Source organism: Amphibalanus amphitrite, unplaced genomic scaffold (genome assembly GCF_019059575.1).
Source record: "Amphibalanus amphitrite isolate SeventyFive unplaced genomic scaffold, NRLGWU_Aamphi_draft 000072F_arrow, whole genome shotgun sequence".
NCBI lineage: Eukaryota > Metazoa > Arthropoda > Thecostraca > Balanomorpha > Balanidae > Amphibalanus > Amphibalanus amphitrite.
Genome location: NW_024881568.1, coordinates 223,536 through 246,500, shown reverse-complemented (window position 1 = coordinate 246,500; position 22,965 = coordinate 223,536). Strand labels below are relative to the sequence as shown.

General features: G+C 48.3%; 1 protein-coding gene across 2 annotated transcripts in view; it reads left to right on the top strand.

Annotated features, from left to right (window-relative positions):
• Positions 1–21,074, top strand: part of LOC122379142 (potassium channel subfamily T member 2-like) — a 155,802-nt gene extending 134,728 nt beyond the window's left edge. The window contains exons 19-28 of one of the 2 annotated variants that reach the window (XM_043361089.1): positions 253–497; positions 5,638–5,772; positions 6,558–6,669; positions 11,851–12,114; positions 13,192–13,323; positions 13,566–13,659; positions 13,930–14,035; positions 14,939–15,167; positions 16,413–16,649; positions 18,427–21,074. In XM_043361089.1, coding sequence (XP_043217024.1) covers positions 253–497; positions 5,638–5,772; positions 6,558–6,669; positions 11,851–12,114; positions 13,192–13,323; positions 13,566–13,659; positions 13,930–14,035; positions 14,939–15,167; positions 16,413–16,649; positions 18,427–18,441 — 1,569 coding nt within the window. In that variant the 3' untranslated portion in view covers positions 18,442–21,074. The remainder of the gene's footprint in view (positions 1–252; positions 498–5,637; positions 5,773–6,557; positions 6,670–11,850; positions 12,115–13,191; positions 13,324–13,565; positions 13,660–13,929; positions 14,036–14,938; positions 15,168–16,412; positions 16,650–18,426) is intronic. The other variant, XM_043361090.1, reaches the window with a different exon arrangement.
• Positions 21,075–22,965: the final 1,891 nt, after the last annotated feature.

Sequence of the window (22,965 nt, the reverse complement as noted above, 5' to 3'; positions counted from 1 at the left end):
ATCTTTGTAATACTATTCTGAACCCAGCGACAAGAGCGGAGAAAATAACTTCACCTGAGTAATGGCGTCTGCATTGATCATAAGCCGCAGCTGTCTGTAATACGCACCCTGCATGTCAGAGCTGGATTGAACGCTTCAAAATTGGTATCCAAGCAGGATATCACAGACAAATACTCCAGAGTCAGCCAGCGCTCACAGCCGGCTGCCACGGAGGCCAGTGGCGCAGCTGTGACGGACCGTCTCGGTCGACAGGTGTGCGAACACTGCTCGTACCGCTCAGCCAAGGAGTACAGCTGGCAGAACAAGGCCGTCATCCTGGCCGCCGACTTCGCCTCCAACGGCATCTACAACTTCATCATCCCGCTGCGGGCGCACTTCCGGCCCAAGTCGTCACTGAACCCCATCATCCTGCTGCTGGAGCGGCGGCCCGACCTGCCCTTCCTGGACGCCATCAGCTACTTCCCGCTCGTCTATTGGATGCTCGGATCAATCGACTCGTGAGTAGACACACGCACGCCATAGGCACACAGTGTAAATGGGGGGATTCAGCTCAGAGGCAATTGTGGGAGAAATGGGTTGATAGCAAAACAGAAATTGTTTTTCTTCCGCCTTAGTTTTAAGAATTGGTTGATTGAGTTCTAGCTATCACTTTTCTACTCATTTGATGAATTATAGAATTACAATTACATATAGTTTTAGTCTAAGAGTAGCCGCTGTGATATCCTTCAAGATTTTCTCGTCGGTATGTCTAGCATGACTAACATCTTGCAACGTAACCTCTCATCGCCTGCTCTTCAGTGGCGGCGGAAGCAGGGGGCAAGGGGGACAGCTGCACCCTAAAGCTATGGAAAGGGGCGCCTCGAAAATCTGTAGAAGAGGCAGGAAGTTAAGAGGTGCGGCAGCCATAAAGCTGAGCAGTGCGACACCGCAACTGATAAAGGCACTTGTGACACGAAGAGGGTGGCAATGACGTGGGAAAAGTATCTTTTGATATGCTGAAGAGTGGAGGGCATCCTTATCTGAAACAAAGGCAGATGCTGCCGACCCTGTCGAATATAATCTTGCCATGCGATAAAGGCTAGGAGGGCGCAGCCACTCGAGAAGCGCGCCATGCGGAAGAGGGGCGCCTGCATGCGAAAGAGGGGCGCCTGTGTGTGGGACGAAAAAGAAACATTTATGGAGACGTCTTTGAAGGCGATAGCCTCCGAACGCCAACACGAACATATGTATGAGGGCTTATAGCGTTGCAGGCTCCATGCGATGCGACAAAAAGGGGCGCCTGATGGCCGATATGCGAGAGGAAATTAGTTTGAGTAACATTCATCGGGGGCGGTTTGCCGTTTACAACATATGAATGTTAAAGGGACCCTCCCACCTTCAAAAAAGTTAATGAATTAGCATGAAAGTGATGTCGCTCGGTTCAGAAAGAGCAAAAACGATTATCTACAAAATTTCATCGAAAAATATTCACCAGTTTTCAAGATATTAGACTTTTACTTTTGTTTACTTTTTGGGATCTCCGCTGTTCCTAGCGACTTTATTTGAAAGTGCGGCATTTGTTGCGCGCAAAGCAGCATATACCACCGCGTGCTACAAAACGTTTTAGTCAAACATTTAAAAATCGTTTGATATCTGCGATGACGTCACACATTCAGAGGGGTATTTCTATGCATTAGCCCCTCTGAATCAAAATGCTGCAATTTTGAAATTCAATATTTCCGATTTAAGGCATTTCTCGATGTTGTGAGTGCCGTAACCGGTAATTGTGAGCCAGGGACCCCATTTTGGCTATCTCAACTCAAATCTAATGTTAAGGTGGGAGGGTCCCTTTAAGGGAGGTCCGAGATTGGGGCCTGTAAAAGTACACTGTCCGTATGGGCGGTTACACCTCTAGTGCTAGGGCGTATTTTGCGTTTTTTTTTTTTTTACTGGGGAGATGATTATGACCAGGAATAGCACTCTGCAAACTTCTATGGGCGCCTGTATAGGGGCGAAACGGATTTTCCAGTGCAGGGACGGCCATCGGCATTGTGGGGCGGCATTCATTCCACTGGGGCGTCTGCCAGTGTTGAAGGGCGGTATTCATTTCAATGGGGCGCCCGTTGGTGTTGATGGGCGACATGTATCACCTGGGGCGCCTATCGGAGACTGGGGTGGCATTAATTTCACTGAGGCGCCTATCGGCGTTGGCGGGTGGTATTTATTCATCCGGGGCGCTTATCCGTGGTATAGGCCGGCATTCGCTTCACTGAGGTGCCTATCAGTGTTTTAAGGCGGCAGTAAATCCACTGGTGTCTGGGGTGCCTACCGGCGTCGAAAGGCGACATTCATAATTCATTTCACTGGGAGGCATATTGGTGTTGATGTGTAACATTCATTCTCCTGGGGCGCCCGGCAATGAGGGGGCGGCATTTATTCCGTTCCCCTGGGATGGGCCCCTATCGGTGTGGAGGCGTCGCCGTCGTATTAGTTTGAAATGGGGGCACCTCTGGGTGGTAATTAAGCCGGCATTCGCTTCACTGAGGTGCCTATCAGTGTTTTAAGGCGGCAGTAAATCCACTGGTGTCTGGGGCGCCTACCGGCGTCGAAAGGCGACATTCATAATTCATTTCACTGGGAGGCATATTGGTGTTGATGTGTAACATTCATTCTCCTGGGGCGCCCGGCAATGAGGGGGCGGCATTTATTCCGTTCCCCTGGGATGGGCCCCTATCGGTGTGGAGGCGTCGCCGTCGTATTAGTTTGAAATGGGGGCACCTCTGGGTGGTAATAGATGCATTCATTTCGCTGGGACACCTACCAGCGTTGATTGCCTGTATTCATTCATTTCGGGCTCCTCGGGATGCCCGTTCCGAAGGGCTGACGTGATACTGATGACACCACTGAATGCAATAGTGCAGTGCAGCCCAGGCGGCATGCTGCTTACCGGCCTGCAATTCTCTGTCACCGAGTTAGTGTTATGGATTCGGCGCCTTATTCACTAGTCCACACGAAGGTATTGGAACCGTGGAACTCTTTTCGATATGCCTTATTCGGAGAATCTTATGATATGGTGATGAGGTTGTTTCTAAACGAACATTATGAAGGTTACATTTACGCTATGGAATGTACCTAACTATTTCTCGTTACATAAAAACTGCAATTCTGAACGTGTTAACAGGTACAACACATTGTCAAACGTCTCTTCACTGTTTGTGTTACTACAACCGTGTATATGGTAAGGGGCGCCCAGCGGGAAGGGGCGCTTCAATATAGTTTGCACCCCTATCCTAGAATACCTTCCGCCGCCACTGCTGCTCTTGTATAAGCGTGCTTCCCAACCAAATACCAGCATCATGACCTACATATGGCGCCAAAGTCGAGCCATGAGTGTGCCATTTGCGGTCTCTGGAGACAGCAATGTCGGTGGAACTGTGTCAGTAGTCCATCGACCGCGGCATAAACCCAGTTTCACAAATACCGAGAGGATTTGCCCTCGCTTCCTTGCGATCATACGATAAGGAGACGACCTGGAGCGCATGTTCTGTAGCGTGACCTCCGTTTTCTGTCGTAGTCGTAATGAACAATGCAATATTATGTATACCAAGAACCACTTGTGGAACATCAAAAGTGACGCAGTATATTGGTTACGACGCTGTATCACCTAAGTTTGCACTAAATATGTAGTGCAATTATTGTCTTATCAAAACAACGATGCACTGTAATGATTTTGCAACGCGTTTTCCTCATTCAAATGGCCAGTTGAGCAGACAAGAACAATTGGAAAACACCTTCGCACGTATTCACAGCTCCACGCTATGCTGGTAGATCGCTTTTACACCATCCTCTCTCGGTCTCTAAGGAGCCTTTCATGTTCGCGCGCACCATTGATTGTCTCACGCGCAGATCCACACCAGCAGTGTGCCATCAAAGTGGGTCGGACCTGTTGTGTCATCAAAGACCCGCCCGTCTCCAGATCCGCCCCATGTCGGCTCTGATTGCACCCTCCAGACCTTCCCCCCACTCCTCTGATCACGGCTCGCCTGGCTGTCCTCCTGACGACGGTACCATCACCTCAGACGCCGGACAGCCACAATTCGCCCGTGACGTCACGGATAACGAGCGACTGTCATCTCTAACTCAGAAGTAGGGTGAAAGACAGTCGGGCTAGTTAAATCGACACGGGCATGTAAGCATGAAGCAAAATCTACGGGCAAATAAGGTTACGGTGAAGGAAAGATAGAATAGTGTCAGAAAATAGACATGGAGCGAAGTGGCTCAAAGTGCCTCTCTCCAGATCACCTCTCTCCAGAGCGCCTCTCCCCGCTGTCAGCGGCCCAGAGCACCTCTATGTCAGCGGCCCAGAGCACCTCTATGTCAGCGGCTCAGAGCTCTCGTCTCGCTCGCCGCTCGGAGCCGCCGCGCCGCTCGCTCTCCGGAGCCGCTCGCTGAGCGCCGGAGCGTGCCTGGACGGGCGGCCGGCGCGCTCTCGGCTCCGGCTGATTGCTCTCGGAAAGGTGCCGGTGCGCCGAGCTCCGGTGTGCCGCCGCCGGCGACAGAGCCGGGTGATAGCGTCCCACGCCGTCTGCTCGGAAACAGACGGCGCACTGCCGCGCAGCCGTGACAGGTTTAGATGGATTCGTGACCGGCGAGGCCGCTGTTGTGTAATCCGAGGGTAAAGCAACATGTAGGTACCGTAAGGTGGGGCTATTTGAGACAGTGGGGCTATTTGAGACAGTATTTAAAATTGTTATAAAATAAAAACCGTTTGAAATTTATGTTTAATTTTTGCTCAGGCGATTTACTGCTCGATTCCACACATTCCTGAGCAGAAATATCACATAGAAATCAAACGCTCTTCATTTTATAGCGATTTTAAATACTGTCTCAAATAGCCCCACTGTCTCAAATAGCCCCACTTTACGGTAGCTGAAGCGATGAACGAGGGCGCCCTTCATTGTCGTGTAAAATCACACATCTCTACCACAATCAATAACACCTAGCCGGAAAGGATCTTAAATAATTTTTGATTAACACTTTCCGGTAAAGTTGTTTCAGATATTGACCTCGTGAGCTATTGTTTGTGCCCACGATAGCTCGCAGGGTATAATTTCAATCACAGCAATCGCAGCCCGATGCTCCAAACGGCCTGATCTGATACCCGTCTAGCCACGCAAAGGGTCACTACGCCGGTGCTATTTTCAAACAATGGGCTCCGTATTCATTCTCCATTCAATCTCCCTTGTTTTGCTGCCCGAGATGTGTTTGTTTCGCCCATTCGCTGTCAGCCGATGTAGTTTATTGCTGTTTTGCCAGTCACTGGGGCCACTCTTAGTAATTTGCCCTGACCAAATGTAGGAAATTAGTAGATTTTACGGTATAAGCCATTTCGGATTGATTTAACAACCTTCTTTTGTCATGATTTTTCAAGAGGTTTGTATGAAACCTGGTTTTCATTCAGCATGACTTATTGTGCTTGCTATTGTCTTTTTTTGTTGAAGTAGCCTAAAGGCGAACTTGTTGTAATCGTCTGGGAAATCGCAGCTAAGAACCATCATAACTATCAGCAGTACTGAGCCTGGCGTGCTCCCGCCTCCTAGACGTGGCCTCGTGTCGTCGGCCGGGTGACACCCCTCCCCTCTACTCGACGACCTGCAGGCTGGACGATCTGTGTCGGGCGGGCATCAACCTGGCCGAGAACGTGGTGGTGGTCAACAAGGAGCAGAACAACGCCATCGAGGAGGACTCGCTGTCCGACTCCAACACAATCGTCGCCGTGCAGACCATGTTCAAGTGAGACCGACAGACCGAGCGCAGTTAGGACGTCCGTCTGTAGTTTTTCAGCCATTTGACATAAGATTTGATTGTTGGCCCGGTCATTACCCCAATTGGGTCTCCACTGATGGTTTAAATTTTCATGTAACTCGCAGTTTCAAGCAATGCGGCAATTTCAAACTCGTTCCTGTGCATAGTGTCTGATTTAGTGCTAATCCGAATTGAAATACAGTGCTGAACAGGAAGATTGCTTGCTCAAACTTAAAAGGACGATTACCTGCTCACTCTTCATGTGCCTTGCCGTGCGAACCAGTGTCTTTCATGTAGCCAGCGACCACACATTAACTGGTCTGCGCCTAGAGAGTTTCCCACTAGTCAGCTGTGTTGGCGGCTCAAAACAGCCCCCCCCCCTCCCCCGGCGGGCGGAGTCTGGTCGATTCTGAGTTTAGAGAAACGGTCCCGCTGGGTGCATCGTTCACTGATCATTGCCTGAGGGAGAACGGCGCAAACCAGACTGAAAACAGCCGAGTGGTATAGACCACGGATTGGGATTAACCGACCGTCATCCGTGTTTGTGGGACTTTGTTGGACGCCTTAGCTTAGACGAACGGCATTATGTTGTTACAATATTTTGCATACCGTGGTGTGGATACCTATTTTTTTGACTGCTGATATTATAATAATCAGTATGAGTGAGACTGATCAATAAAACGTAAGAGTCTTACACTTGTAGGACCGGAGCTGTTTCTCTCCGTCCGTTTTTGTCTTCCCCCGAATATCACCGTGCTTTGTTTTCCTTTCAGATTCTTTCCTAGCATCAAGATAATCACTGAGCTGAGCCAGTCTTCAAACATGCGGTTTATGCAGTTCCGAGCTCAGGACAGCTACGCACTTCATCTGTCAAAAATCGAAAAGGTGTGGTTTTCTATAAAATGTGGGCATAACTGTGTCTCAGCAACCCTTGCTTTTTGCCACGGCTAATTGGTTTTGGTTTTATAAATGAAAACAGCATAAAATAAATGACCTTACTTATTTATTTGGTTTTACCTTAACATTTATATTACTTTAATTGCCCAGACATTTATGTAAAAAGTTCGTGGCATTGCTTTAATTTTGGTAAGAACTTTTCCAGACAATCATTTTATTTGTTGAATGCTAGACGTATTGAAATCAACTTCTCAATGACTCATAGTTTCGAAATCCTAAGTGATTAAAGAAGTTCGTTTTAGGAAACTATTTTGTTTTATCTGTCGCTTAAGTTCTTTATAAGTTGTACAATGTCTCTGGTTGGTTTATGTCTTTTTGTTGCTGGTACAAGGTGAGTGCTTCTTTCGATGGCTTCACTACATTTGCTTATACTCGCTGGTTCGCGGTGCTTATTATCCGTGCCTGTTGTACAGTTTGAAATGGAAACTAAAGAAAAAATAAGTTGTGTAGGTACCAAATATTTTCAATTCATTTTAAGCGTGTGCTTGGTAGACATTGAATAGCTTTTGGATGTCATTTGATGGCTTTTTATAGTTAGGTGACATGTTTTGTAACATAAAACACTTCATTAAGCCGTTCGTTATCTATTATCCAGCTACTAACCCGCGCCCGGCTGGGGGTCCTGGATTTCCACGCCCTGCTGGGGGGGGGTGTTTGAACACCCCCCCCTTGTAACTCGGCTCCTGGGCCACGTAGCGATACGCGGAAGGCGGCGTTCGAAAGAGCGTCAAAAATAATGACGAAATCACTTCGGTCAATTTTTTGGTCAGGTCAAAGGTCAGGTCACCAGAGGTCATTGAAGGCAAAATTTCGCCGATTTCCAGGTCGAATGTCGACAATTTCCAAGAAGCCAACGCATAACTCGGGAACCAATAGAGCTACAGCGCCGCGGAAAAGCGCATTCGATAGCCCTATTAACGCCCTTTCTGAGTAATTCTTTCAGATTTGACCTAACGTCAACGGTTTTGCCTGCAGGGGGCAAAAACTGCAAAAATAGCCGATTTTTTCGGAAACAGTTTTTCTGCAATAACTTTTGACCCAAGCCTTGTACGAGCTTACTTTTACCGGCATCGTGTTCCTCTCGTCAAGACGCATCGAATGAACTATAACTTGACCTTGAAAGGTCAACTTGAAAATTTGACCTCAGGTCAAGGTCATGACCTGACCGGAAAGGGTCATGTTGCATATCAGTCGATCCGTATCGTCGAGCTGAACACATCTAAGGCGTTTTCATCGCTCTAGCACGCCTCTATCAAAAGTTATTCGCGAAAAACTGTTAGATATCATTCGTGACCTAAGATGACCTCAGGGCATAAGCAAGGGTCACGGACACCATTTTCATGTTCAGTGTGTCTAAACCACTTGTAATTCGGTGTTTGGGAGTGTTTATAATGTCTTTCGTCCAAAAGAGGCGCATTTCAATTTTCTCCCATTGACTTATAATGGGGAGGTCGCAAAATTGACCTGACCTTAGGTCATCGATATCAAAATTCTGATATATACATTTTGTACATACTATTGCTCTTAGCAATCGCTGAAAGTTTCAAAGCGATCGGTCACTCGGTGTAGCTATGACAGACATTGAAACTTTTTATGAGGTGAGGTCACTCCAAGTGACCTGGTGACCTGACCTTGAATGACCTTGGTCTGAAATTTTCACAACATGTGTAGAATTGATGTATAATAAGGTGTACCAAAAACGGCGGCGCTCCGCGCCGCCGTTTTTGAGATATTCGCGAAAAACCACAAGGGGGGTGTTCAAACACCCCCCCCCCCCCAGCAGGGCGCGGGCTAACGATCTTATGTCGTTTGTACATATTATTTAGGCTATCAACAGGAGTAATGGCCTTTCATTCTTGATACTTCTTATGACCATTTATCTCTTCTCTCATCCTTTCGTGACTCAGATGTTTCTTAGATGTCTCGGAAATAGCCGGTAGCCAATTGTTTACATATGTGAATGTGTTTCTTTTGTTCTTTTTGCCTTATGCTCACAGGATCTGTTCAGCCGATAGTTCGTACATTACACTGGGTCTCAAATCTGTCCGATATTTCTCCCGCATGATGCACCTTAAGTTGGAATATTTTGTACCTCTAATCTATGCGTGTATGCATGGTGTTCTGGGTGAGGTGTTTCGACTACTTCTTGGTCTGTTCTTAACCCCTTCTTAAACCTTAACCGCTTACGCCCACCAAGAGCTCGCGAGTGACCCAGTGCTGCGTCTTCTAGGCATCTTTCGTCGACAGAAGGGGCACCGTTCGTCTGACCGAGAAAAGGTCCCTTTGGAGCAGGACATTTGATAAAGTAACTAACCGTAGCTCCCCGAGTTGGTGTCACTAGCAGTGAGGCAGCTCTGTATTCCCGGCACCGTCCGCCCCCTGCAGCCGCACTGTGTACCATGCCGCACGCTGACTCCTGCTTGCACCGCCGCCTCGGCGGCCCTCCCTCCCTGCCTCCCGGAATGGTTAGACGCGCCTCTAGTCGCTGCCGTGACCCGTGGCGCCGGGAGGCCGCGCCTCCAGTGACCGCCGTGTTGTCCGTCCGTTGTCATAGCCACAGTGCAGTGGAGAGCGGCCAAAGCCGACTGTAGATCGCTCTTGTGCCGCCTCAAGGCTGTCGGGCCGAGAGGGCTTGGTGTGTGACCGGCCAGCCTATTGATCTGATCAGGCTCATAACGACGGGTGTGCGATTGGCTCGTCAAGGCGCGGTGCCTGCTGTCGGCGCCCCGGCTACGCCTTAGGCAGCCGCTCTGAGGTCAGAGCCTGTACTCTGACCGCCTCAGACCGAAGCCTAGTGGATCGGGTGTCAGTAGTGCAATAACTAAAATATACAGTCGACGTTGATCATTTGTTCATTATAGTGGCTGCCATTAGATATGCTCCTTTTACTGAGTTCTCTGTTGTGAGTTTCAGCTAGCATTATTAAATTATTCAACATGTAGATTCACTGCACTTCAGACAAAAACGCTTCGTATTTATATGTTGCTTCATTTATTTGCATAGTTTAGTTATAGTCTAACTAAATAATCACATTGGCTGGCACAAGGGGTGACTAATGAATTTAATAACTTCAGGGTATTTATTTTTTCGAATACCATATGGGATTGAAAAAAACAAAATGATTGACGATTTTAACAGGCGTCAGTGCTGGTCTTGAACAGAATAGCAGCAGTCTCTATATAAAACTAATTTAACCCTCGCCGGACCTATTGGTTTTCTACATACGTGCCGGCCGAGGGGGGGGGGCGGGTACGACCCCCCCTCGCCGTTTCGCCCCTGGTGGAGCTAGCGCGTCGCGGAAAAAACGAGCGTGTGCGCCGTTACAAGACGCAGAGATTGGTACCCGATTTTAAGGTCCTAGGTCAACCGGTGACCTCTGAGGCCAGGTCAAGTGCCCCAAGGTACGGTTCAGTTTTTGGTGAATAACTTCGCAAAAAACGGCCGCAGAGCGCCGATTTTGGCAGCATCGTGTTCGTCTCGCTCAGGCGCGTCGAATGATATACTTTTTGTCCGGGTCAGGTCAACTTGGGGTGTTGACCTCAGGTCAAGGTCAGGTCAGCACCCCCAGGTCACGAAGTTGGTCGAAAGAGGTCATGTCGCATATCATTCGATTCGGCAGGTCTTCCTGAGTCCATTGGTGGCTTCCCGGCTCGCTAGCTCAATTTGATCAAGAGTTATTGACGAAAAACTAATATGACCTTGATGACGTCATAAATGACGTCACGCAAGGTCAACATTGCAAAAGTGACGCATCTAACCTTGCAAGGAGTGCATCAAATCACGATTCTGTGTGCTTGAGATAGTTGGAGATCGTTCCCGGCGCCAGAATAGCAGTTTTCATTTTTCCCCATTGACTTATAATGGTGAGGTCACGAAAATGACCTGACCTCATATGACCTTTAGGAAAAATCCGAGATATACAAGTTGTGGGACTCATAATGGATACTAGATCCTGCGAGTTTCATTTCCCTGTGACATCTCCTCTGGCAGTGAGGGCGTTGCGAAGTTGCGACATCTGAAGACCGTGCAGAGGTTCACTTATGACGTCATAGGTCAGTGACCTGACCTGACCAAAAATGCGGTTGGTGTCAAAAGATCCAGCTTGGATCAAAGGTCAGGTATGCCAAGTTTCAGCTCTCTATCGCCAGCGTGGTTGGAGCTATCGCGAAAAAACCCTATGGGGGGGCGGCACCCGCCCCCCCCCCCCCTCGGCCGGCGAGGGTTAAATATTGATATGCAATATGCATTATGCAATTAATTTTGTCTGAATATTTCTAAAAGACAGATTTTTTGTGACAAAGTATTCTCGGAACGTTTCTTGCAACTTGTCATGTAAAGCGAAGAAAAAGTTGCCTTTTGTAAGATTATTTTGTAAGAGATAAGACCTTTGTAATATTTAGAAAAATATTAGCCCGGTAATAAGTTAGAATATAATGTCGAGTATGAAGTAAAAAAGAAACATTGTTTTGGGCAAGCCCATAAATAAATCTCACTCTCTTCATAATAGGCTTAGGTACAATTAGCCTCAAAAGTGATCACTACTTTCCGAAACATTTTTACCTATGTGATTCTCTAAACGCACAGCGTTAACTTCTTGAGGCTTCAGAACTACGCATTTACGCATTATTTTGTTTATGCCCAGAAATTTTTATCATGCTAATTTGGAGAAGGAAGTGCTACAATATTTCCCGATTTCTTTTATTTTCCGGTTGGTCTTTTGTCACTGCTGACAGTTCAGGCTCAGACTGGCTTCCAATGGATCTCCCAGCCTCACAGTGAGATTTCCTATCCACCTGCATCATCTAGATTACCATATTAGCCAATTTCGAAAGTGCTTATGCCCTCGTCTAATGTCTTTTGGTGATGAAACACCCCTGTGACTAATACCCTTTTGTGACGTCTCCGCCCCTCGTATTGTCCTGTGACATCTGCGCTACCGTGACCCCCGTCTGTGACTGCGGTGACCCTGTGACTGCGACGCTCCTGTGACTGCTACCCCGGCTGTGACTGAGGCGCCCCCTGTGACTGCGGCGCCCGCTGGGACTGTGACGGCGGCGCCGGCTGTGCCTGTGACCCGGCTGTGACGGCGGCGCCCGCTGTGACCCCCAGCTGAGAAGGGCGCGCGGCGCCGGCGGCGCAGACACGGCGCCGCTGCTGGGCTCTGACGACGTCGGCCGGCTGTTTCAGCGAGAGAAGGACCGCGGCTCGCACATCTCCTGCATGTTCCGGCTGCCGTTCGCCGCCGGCTCCGTGTTCAGCGCCAGCATGCTGGACACGCTGCTGTACCAGGCGTTCGTCAAGGACTACCTCATCATCTTTGTGCGGCTGCTGCTGGGTATCGACCAGGCGCCCGGCTCAGGGTTCCTGACCTCGGTAAGAGACGCACGCACGGCGGGAGCCAGGGTGAAACGGGGCCGGCGGAATCGATAATTAAGCGCTCTGATGCATACATACATATTTAATTATTTGCAGCTCAACATTGGTGTGAGAAGTGAATGCGTTTTGTTGCTGAAATGTGTGCGCATTTATTCATCCGGTTTCATTTTAGATAAAGTGCAATTCCCTGTTCCGCAATAAGCATTCCAATCCTCCTAAGTGCCAGGTCTTCTCTGGTATACAGCATTTGAGTCACAAAATTCAAATATCGCTGCGTTTTGTGGATCAGTGAATACCTGTGACTAACGGCCCGATGGCATTCTGCCGACGTCGGGCTCTGGAGCTAGAAGCCTGCAGTGGTATACTGTGCCGGATGAATCAGAAGTCTTGCGGCACAGTCTACCAGTACAGAGAGAAACCGGTGAAGATATATAGGGAGCTGCTCTGCAGCATAAATGTTACTGTCAACAGCACTGTGGTTAATTCATATTGTTTGATGCAATAATAAAGGTCCGTAATGACCTTGCTATTTGTAATTAAATAACAAATACCAAGCTCAATAATGTAATGGCAAAAAGTCATCGATTATTTTATTATGCACAAACTTTATTGATTTTATTTATCAAATTTGATAGCGCTGTGCACTTGGTCATGCACAGCACAATGCTGCGGTGCTTACATTTGGTGCTGTCTAACTGCTTAGATGATAAGTTATTACAAGGTAGTTATTTTATTTGACTTGATATCACATCTTAATGACTAAATCTTATTACCGATAATTGCGAATGCTCCCTGGACGATTATTTAGTCTTGATCGACGCAAATAGCCGTAACAGCATGACCGATGAGCTCATTTGGGTCCATGGTACCGTATTATCCGTTTCGGCCTTCTAAGACAAACCCATGCAATTATCATTCAATTACCTATTTTGTGAATGCTGGTCGGCTCGTTCTTTTGGGTTTGGTGCTGGAGAAAAACTGCATCCCTAAGAGATCACACTATGTAGTTTGTTGGAGTAAATACAATGTTCCATTAATTTAAGCCGTATGTGCGCTGTTTGTTTTTCGCGGCAGATGCGGATTCTTCCCGGAGACATGTGGATCCGAACGTACGGTCGTCTGTATCAGAAGCTGTGTTCGACCACCTGCGAGATTCCCATCGGCATTTACCGCACCATGGACACGTCGGAGAGCGCCTCGGACCTGGTGGGTAGCCGACCTCCGACCTCGTGTGTCGGCTCTGTCGTCAAAACACAAGGGAATGGCTGCTTTACTGTGGTCGCATAGCAAGAGGGCAAGGTAACAAATAAACACATAAGGAACAATGATCCAAGAAAGATTTATAACATTTGAAGCAAGTTAGGCACAGGCCAGCTGTCAGCTGTCAGTCAGGCATGTGAGTCAAGCTGAATCCCGTGCAGCTGTGATTGATGTTCATTTTCCCACAGTGTGGTCAGCAGGAGGACCCGAAGGCGAATCACTCTCAGCTGATTGAGAGGGCCGAGATCGCCCAGCTGGTCAGGAGTCGGATGCAAAGTCTGGGTGAGTGTGGGAGTGAATGAGTGAGTGAGTGAGTGAGTGAGTGAGTGAGTGAGTGAGTGAGTGAGTGAGTGAGTGAGTGAGTGATATTCTTTCTTATTACTTATCAGCTGAAAATATGCAGAATCGCGCATTTCACTTGGGTGGTAATAAAATGCGTCTATCTTTATTCAGAATATAACTGCCTTAGGTGGCGGATAATTTCGTCACTGATTTCCATCCGGATATATTTATGTTCTTTCTGTCTGGTGATGCTGATCTTTCCTCTCGCAGGTTTACCAGTGGAGGACTACGACGACGTGTCGGAGAAGCGTGGCAGCATCAGTTACGTCATCATCAACCCGAGCTGTGACCTGAAGCTGGAGGAGGGGGACATCGTGTACGTTACCGAGTCGCCAGCTGTTTGTGTGGTAGTCGGGAGCGGCCGGGTTTAGGGATATTGTGTAGTTTTAATTGATTTCATTTGAAATGGAAACGTGACATAGGGTAGGTATATGGATAAATGTAAGTGCAAAACCTCGGCCAAATAGAACACATAAAACTGCAATCTTCCTGCAAAATAAAGCAAAAACATTTTATCATTTCACGTTTCGCTTTAACATGAAAAAACGTATCTACTCTACCTTATCAAAAATTACTATGCTTTAGTCTTTATAAAAGGCAGACGACAGTCAAAACGTTAGAAGCCCCATGAAAGCTCGAACCACTAAGCCGATTAGAGTGAGCCGTCTTCTACAGTATGACAGTTCCAAGAACAGCCTGGAAACGGGCGTCAGTGGTTAAAGGAGGATAGGAAGTCAAAAGGTAGGCGGGTCAAAGACAGCAGAATGTCTCAGCTGGTGTCCAAATAATCTTATCTAGACAGATGAAATCAACGGTGTGACACTGATCAAGCTGCAGATTGCATAACCGATAGTAAAAAGCGGATCCGGTTCCATCGTCTCGGGTCAGCTGGCGACATCGCCTGTAATATCACTCGATGCTCAGTAGCCGACATCGTTCGTGACTCTAACGATGTAATCTCGAGCCGGACCTGTCGGGCAGGGGGAGGTGAAGATCGCTAACGCCAGCTAGGCCTCATATTTTTGTGAACAGTGTTATCTTAAATGTTTGCTGTTTTGCTGTCTTAGATTTTGTCGTTCGTCATCAAAATCGCCAAAATATTTATTACTCAACGGTTTTATACTTACTGGCTCACCTCCCAGCATTCATGTGCTATTAAACCAGAGCCCCTTCCAAAGGCTCCTGTTCTCGAGCTCACGCCTCGCCTTCCCTCCCTCAGATACCTGATTCGGCCAAGCCCGTTCTCGGCGCAGAAGACGTTCGAGCGGCACAACAGCCGGCGAAAGTCCAACATATCCATGTGCGACCCGCGGCGGCGCGGCAGCGCGTGCTCGCGCAACACGGTAGCCAAGAGCAACTCGCTGAGCCTGCCGGACAGCCCGCACCAGAATCCGCCGCACCAGCGGGCGCGCTCCAGCTCACTGCGTGTCGACGACATCCTCATGAAGGTCAGTGATGGCGGGCTGATGGCGGCGGGATGATGAAGGTCAGTAGAGGCAGAATGACGAGAGGAGGACTGAAAAGAATGGTGACGGAGGACTGATAAGGTTGGTAGCGGCGGGCTGATAAGGTTGGTAATGGAGGACTGATCAGGTTGGTAGCGGTGGGCTGATCAGGCTGGTAGCGGCGGGCTGATAAGGTTGGTAGTGGAGGACTGATAAGGCTGGTATAGCGGCCGAACCTGAGGGCGGCACGGTGATGCGGTCCTAGGGCGGGCTCAGACGCGAGCAAATGAACAGATGAAACACCCGACTGACATGCTGGGATCCCGATACATTTTCAATAGATGCATCAGACCTGTTGATGCCATTTTTTTAGTATCTTATCAATATCTGAGTTTTCTCCCTTAAATCAGTATGCAAAAGGGCAGTTGTGAGATGAAGAAACCCTGAAAATGCCACTTGAATTGTTGTACTGTTTAGTTCTAAAGCTGCGATGCAGCACATTCCTCTAAAACTCTTTCTGCCTTCTCAGCAGAGCGGTCTTGCGCTCGGCTTACGTGGCTGAAATCTTTCATATCTACCTCTAACACTCACGACTGTCCTGTTTCAGCCTTCAGGGAAGATGATCACGTTTGAAGTAACCGAGCACGACTCCTAACTGTCTCTCTCTTTGATTGCTGGGCTGTGATGAAGGCTATGCTTTGGCGTGTACATGCGCACCCGTAGGGATGACCATGCGTGTTTCCCTGCCCAAGCGCCGCGTAATTAGACGGACTTCCATTGTAGAGCAGGCCCGGACAAGGCTGCTGTCAATAGACAAGCACGAACTACTAACAGATAGGCCCATATCACCCTTCAGCCTGGATTTGTCTAATCTGAGCCGTCCTATGTCATAGCAATAATGAAGGCAATAACTTTCACCTGCCTGCACATTACGATGTTTTTAAGAATCACACTTACAAGCTTGGTATTTGCGCGCATTCAGTGATACTACTACGCACCAGCGATCAGTTGGCTGGCACCGATTACGTCATGTCCTCTCCCACTAGGACGCTGATTGGTTTGCTGCAACTGACAACGCTTTGCATAAGATCCCCCTCTCAAATTCACCCATCCACAGTTCACGGTCCCGCACCCGTGCCGATGCCACATAGTGCCCCGCCTCCCTGCCTGGTCGGTTGGCGCGCGCGCTCCTCCGGCCGCCTGGCGCCCCCCACCGCGCACTCAGCTGGTCGCGCTCTGCCCGCGCAGCGCTCCAACTCGCTGCGACTCAGTCTGTACGAGAACACGCGCAACATCTCCAGTCTGGAGGAGCTGGGCGGCCTGGGCGACACGCTGCCACCGCTGAACCCCAGCCTGCGCGAGCGCACCGTGCACATGCCGGCCACGGACAGCATCGGCCTGAAGGTGACGCCGCCCGAGGAGCACCAGGTGGCCGTGACGCTCGGCTCCGGCTCCGAGTCCTCCATCCCCAGCATTCACCTCGAGGTGGGTCCGATACAGCGGGCAGGCCGTGGGTAGACCGTGGCGGTTATACGTCTGCCCCTTTAAAGAGACTTTTAACTGAGAAACGTTTCAAATTTTGCCATGAATATCACCTCTGGTTATCTTAGATAGCTGAGTCGTAGCGTGTTCTGAAGCTTTGAAAAAGGGTAGCCATTGTACTAGGCTTTTCGAAAATTGTATATCTTTACATTTCAAGGAGGCGGAATTGTATGATATGATTCTCTCCAATGACGGACATGCCTTTGGTACCAAAAGTACCTACTTAAACCTATTGCTTGTTTGCTAGCTCTCAGTTATAATTGGGTCAAGACAGAATGCTTCCTTGAGTTCCTATACTTCCTATACTTCCTTCCGTTTTATAGCCGTGCACCTATTAACATTTGTTTTTATGACGATTAGGTAAATTATCATTAATTAACCCTCGCATGTGTAGGGGGGGTCGGATGGACCCCCCCCCATGGTTTTTCGCGAATAACTCGCGTAAAAAGCGGCCGATCGCGACGAAACTTTCAGTACCCTCGCATTGATCAATTTGACACCTACCCAGAAAATTTCATGACCCTGACCCAAATGACCTTTGACCTGTGACCTCTTTTCCGAGACCATGTTTGGCCGGAATCGCGATTTCGCGTATGTCGGCTCGCACTAGCCGCGTGTTTGCAAGCTTTTCGTGGTTTCAAACGTTCAAACATGTGATTTGATGTTACTCCCGTGTGTGTCAAGGTCACCTGAAGGTCAGGTCAGGTCATTGACCTTTGGTGACCTCGGGTGACCTCGGGTCACTTTTTCGAGTTTTACATGTTTCTAGGCTAGTTTTTGGAGCTGAATTCGAATTTAGCAACCATTTGAACATTTACGAAGTAGTTTTGGTGACTTCGTAACATGTTACGAAGCTGTCAGAGGCGGTTGACACGTACTACGAATACCCGTCACGACGCCTACTGGTTGACCTGACCTGACCTGACTCGACCTGGTCTAAATGCTTCAAGACATCATCTGTGATCAAAACTAACACGATATTCGTGATCAGCACCCCGAAAAACCCCTTAGCAGCCACACTTTACGACTTTCTAACAGGTCCCGATTTTCCCGACTTTGGGTCATTGACCTGACCTGGAAGGTCAACCAATGACCTAGGACATTAAAATTGGGTATCATCGGCTTCCTCTCGTTACGGGCAACACGCTCGTTTTTTCCGCGAAGCTCTAGCTCGATCAGGGGCCAAACGGCAAGGGGGGGGGGGTCCAACCGACCCCCCCCCCCTACACATTAGAAGCTGGCAAACGCCGCACGCATGCGAGGGTTAAGAACGCACACCATAGCAAACGGTTTAGTTCTAAAAGGTCATGACCCCGATACAATTACTGCATAATAGATTATAGTGGCAGCAGATTTTTAGTGGGCTCGATTTCCATCAAACTTGATAATTACAAGCACCTAAATTAAACAGCAGTTACTTAAATGCCAGCCCAATTAAGTGCTGTCCGCGAGCTCATTCGTAGCCTTTCCCAAAACACCCACCCCGTGCTAGTGGATGAAATAAATCAATGATCAATATTGCCTTTCTAGATAGTGAGCTTTGAACATCGGCTCTTGTAGCCAACCCAATGAGACCATGGAACGGTTCAAGTAATTGACGCAGTTGAATTGATGATGATTCAAGTTATTCAGGTATTGAGTAGTATGTAGTTGCAGCCTTTGCCCATCCCCGGGACTGCTCCGTCACTGTCCCCCGGTGTGACGGACTGTCTGTCGGCAGGGCACCATCGTATGACACGGGGACTCCAGCACCGATTCAGTACCGTCGACATCCAGTGACGAGGAGGCCGATCCCGAGTGGCGGCCGGTGGCCGGGCCGCGGCCCGCTCCGGCTCACGGCGCGCCGGCCGGCCCCTAACGCCGGCCAACGGGGGCACGGCCGCGGCACGGCGGCGGCCTCCGTGGACCAACCTCTGACACTGGAGATGGTGGAAGCTCGGCCGCTGGAGATGATCCTCTGAATGGCCCGCGATGAGCCCCGAGCAGCTGTGCTGACAAATATCAGTCGTTGACCCGCGACCTCTGACCCGCCCGTTGACCTGTCTGCTGAGTCTATTGTGGAGTATTTTCCGAGTGCTGTGGGCGCGGCGCTGCGGTGCTGTGTGACAGGTTTGTGATCTCGCCGGTCGGCGTCCGGTCGGCTCCCTCACAGTGATAGTAGGCCGAGAGTTCCCTGTCCGCGCGGCGGACAGCCGTCTCCGGCACAGCGTCTGTCTGTGCGCGTGTGTGTGATCGGAGAGCGGTGAACCTGCAGTCAGCGTCCCCCGACCCTCCCTGGAAGGACCGACTGCCCTCCGCCGCGTCTCCGCTGGTCCCTCCGTGCGGGATAGTCGTCATAGTCGGGTCTGATTCTGCGTATATGAGAGATCGCTGCTGTGACTCGGTGATCCTTTACCGAGGCTATAAGGCAGGGTGAGACAATGTTCAATGCACCGACACCCTACACAAGATGTGACTGTGCACAGGAACACTGTGCATTGAAATATCAATAGGCCCAATGACTGACACGAATGCAGTAGCTGTATAGGAAGTAAAAAGCTAGTCCGATATTGTCACTAATTAACCCGGCAGTTGCTGGGGTATTTCGCCACCCACCGTTTGCTGGGGGGGGGGGGGCGTTAAACGCCCCCAACCGATAACTCGAGAACCAATAGGCGCAGCGAAACGCACGAGGCAGGAAAACAAAGGACGCGACGAGACGCTTCAGATGAATACTTTGAAGTTAAATTTTGAGGTCACAGGTCAGGTCAAGGTCAGGTCAAACACCTGAAATCGGGCTTGCAGTAGCATGGACTTCAGGACTTCGCAATGGGCGCCTCTCGTCATAAACTCTGTCAAAACGGTGCAAAATCCATCATATAAGGCCTACAAGAGTGTCAGCTCCATGTAGGGGTCAGTCAAGCATAGGTCAGGGTCAAGGTCAGGTCAACCGGGTAGGCAGATGTCCCCGAAAATCAAAACTGATATTCGCAGCCTGTGACACATGTTTTATGGGTAATTTGGGACGTAGAACACGATGGTGACATTCATTTTATCATATGTGTACGTGTTTGGCTCAAAAATTTCAATTTAAGAAATGCATGTATCATGGTCGTGAAGAAGTCATGAGAAATTGCCAAGATTCAGTTCAAAATTTTGGAAAATGCGGAACGATAATCAATAATCGAAGATTGCCATTTGATTGTTCATGGTATTGGAAGTCTAATGGCGCTTACGGCATGTCTGTATGTCTATTTTGTGATTTTATATGATTTTTTGAACATATGCCGTTTTTGGTCGAAAACTCAGAAATCATGACGTCACTAAAACCTCGATATCTCAAAAAATTTCGGACCGATTTTTTTGAAACTTTGTCACAATAAACTTCAATCAATTCCCTACAGGTACCTAAAATTTGGCGCGCCTGTGGCGCGCCGTTTTTTGCTATGGCCCAGCGAAAAAAAGTGGGGGCGTTTGACGCCCCCCCCCCCCCAGCAACTCGCGGGTTAATGCGTAATATGCGATTGGCCATTCGACCATAATGGCTTTTGTTCAGACGTTACATAAAACAGTTTTTATTATCACAATCTGACGGCAGCACTGCGTCACGTTGCACAATGCACATGTTGCATTCTTTGCAGCGTCATATCTGGTGTTCTTCGGTACAAAGAAGGTGCTGATGAGAGCCAATTCACGCCAACTCAGCCTGTGGTATCCGCTGGATTATGGTGGGATCCGGTCATAATTAGTACTTATCTTCCTATTCCCGTCGATGACTCATCAATAATTAGTATTATAAGAATATACTTCGGTCTCCCAAGGTCGACACCGAATTGTCATGCATTTTTTATATGTGCTTTAAACGTTTTAGCTAAAACTACATACACTCAGCACCCGACATTTTTTTGAGTTGTGTTTATGAGATAGGCGAAACTCTTCGACTTTCCGTCATACGCTTACATACTGTCGTGCGCGTATATTCCCAAATAACTTTCAACAAACCACGTGTCAGCCCCGCAGACCGGCGAACAAAAGCACACGAGATGTTGTCTTCGTGATAGGCGTCTGAACCTGAACCTGTTACGGCCTGAACCTGTTACGATGTGTGTGTATGCGTGTGTAGCCCGTGGGTTACCGGAGGAGCGGTACCCGGACGCGCTGGTGTGCCAGGAGGGGTGGGTCTGAACGGACCGTGCCCGCCTGTGTCAATCTCATGTAGTCGCCTGTGTGGGCCGCCCGCTAGATCGGCGGCCTCTGACCTGTCTGATCGGTCTCCGGGAGTGCACCGAAACCTGAGGCCGACCGACACTGTGATGGCAAAGTGCGCCGACATATTTTTCACTCCACTATGCTGCTTATGAATATACTGGCACCCGGCCCGAGACTCAGCGTCTGTCTGTCTGTCTGTGCGACTGCGTATGGACGATCGTAGAAGTGCGTCCGTTGTCCATGAAAGTTAATGTTGGAATATAATGTGCAATATGCAAGGTTTTAACACGCGCACCGACGGGGGGCGGATATCCGCCCCCCTCCCTGAGGTTTTTCGCGAATAGCGCGCCGCGAAATTTGGTACGACCATTCTCTCATCAATTTTACACATGGTGTGCAAGTTTGAACCTCCTAACTTTTAAGGTCAGGTCACCAGGTCACTTTGAATGACCCAACCTCAAGTTACTTTTTTGCAACTTTGTCACCGTGCCAGAGCTACAGTAGATGTCGGAGGCCTTTGAAAGTCGCAGGATGTTATAAGGTCATTAGTAGCTACAATTTGTTTATCTCGGAAGTTTGATATCGATGACCTATGGTCATGTCAATTTCTCGACCTCCCCATTATAAGTCAATGGGGGAAAAATCAACTCCCTGTTTTTACCACTAAAACGGGTCGGAATGGCCCCATATACCATACATGTCTTCATATACGATCAACCTTCACTACCTTGAGGTCTGTTTTGCTGTTGGGCAGCTGTGAGGTCATGTGACGTCATCAAAGGTCACCAAAGGTTTTTGGCCAATAACTCCGTACAGGAACAAGATACAGACGCGTGGATGGTCTCATTGTGTTCAGCTCGTCAAGACGCATCGAATGATAATGATGATGATGATGGTTTAGAGGATTTGCCTTTGCAACGGCTCCTCCTATTCTTTTAAACTGTACTTAAGCTATCGCGCTATGAGTTGGTATGGGGTGCATGATAGTATTGAGCTCTTTTTCTTTTTGCCTTCTATATCTTAACTTCCACATGCTGTATAGAATTTGTTTCTTATCTTCCATATGTTTCCTATTATCATCAAATAGAAATTTCATAATGACTTCTTCTTTATCTTCCCAGTATGGCTGTTGCAGTTCGGGACATTTCTCTCTAATCTCACTCAATATTGGACATTCCAACAAGAAGTGTTTTAGATCCTCATTTTGTTCATCACACAGAACACAGTTTGTTTTCTCTTTTGTAAACCTCTTCCTAGAGTTCAGAGGGAGAGTGTTCGTTCTTGCTTGAAAGAGGATTCTTGATTGTGGGGTGTTGTCATATACATCATCTTCTTTTACCTTCAGTTTCCATCTCTTGTATATCCTCAGACTTGTTTTGGTCTCTACTTCCTCTTTCCATCTTTTATCGTCCCACCTGATCATATTTTGGTTAAGTTCTTCTTTCTTCAAGTCTCTCAGGTCTTTTTGGCTTAGGTTTAGCGTTTCTAGGTGCGCGTTGATCATTTTTGCCCATTTCGTACTCTTCTCTTCTAATTGAGTTTCTATTACTTCCTTCAATAGTTGGTTATTTCCTTGAAGAGTGCTTCTAACATACTGTAGATGCCCTTTCATAACTCTTGTTTTCATCGTCGAAGCTCCAATTTCGCCCCGGAGGGCACAGTTGGCGGTATATCTCGGTGCACCGAGTATCTGTCGATATACTCCGTTTTCTATCATTTCCAGTTTCTTTACCTCTTCTTCCGTTATGTAGAATATGTTGGCACCATACAAAATGGATGGTAGAGCAAGGCTCTTCCAGAATGTTTTTCCTATCATGAGCTTGTTGCAACTTCTCGCGATCACCCCATAAGTCATGTTTGCCATCCTTTGAGCTTTTTCTATCATCTGCTGTTTCTGCTCCTTGAACATGTTTCGCTGATTTCCAATCCTTATACCCAGATACTTCAACTTGTCTGTTGTCGGTATTCCTTCTACTTCAGCTGGTTGTTCCTTGCAATTGAATACCAATACAGCACTTTTATCCTTGTTAATATCCAGACCACACTTCTTACTCACTTCGGTTAGAACTTT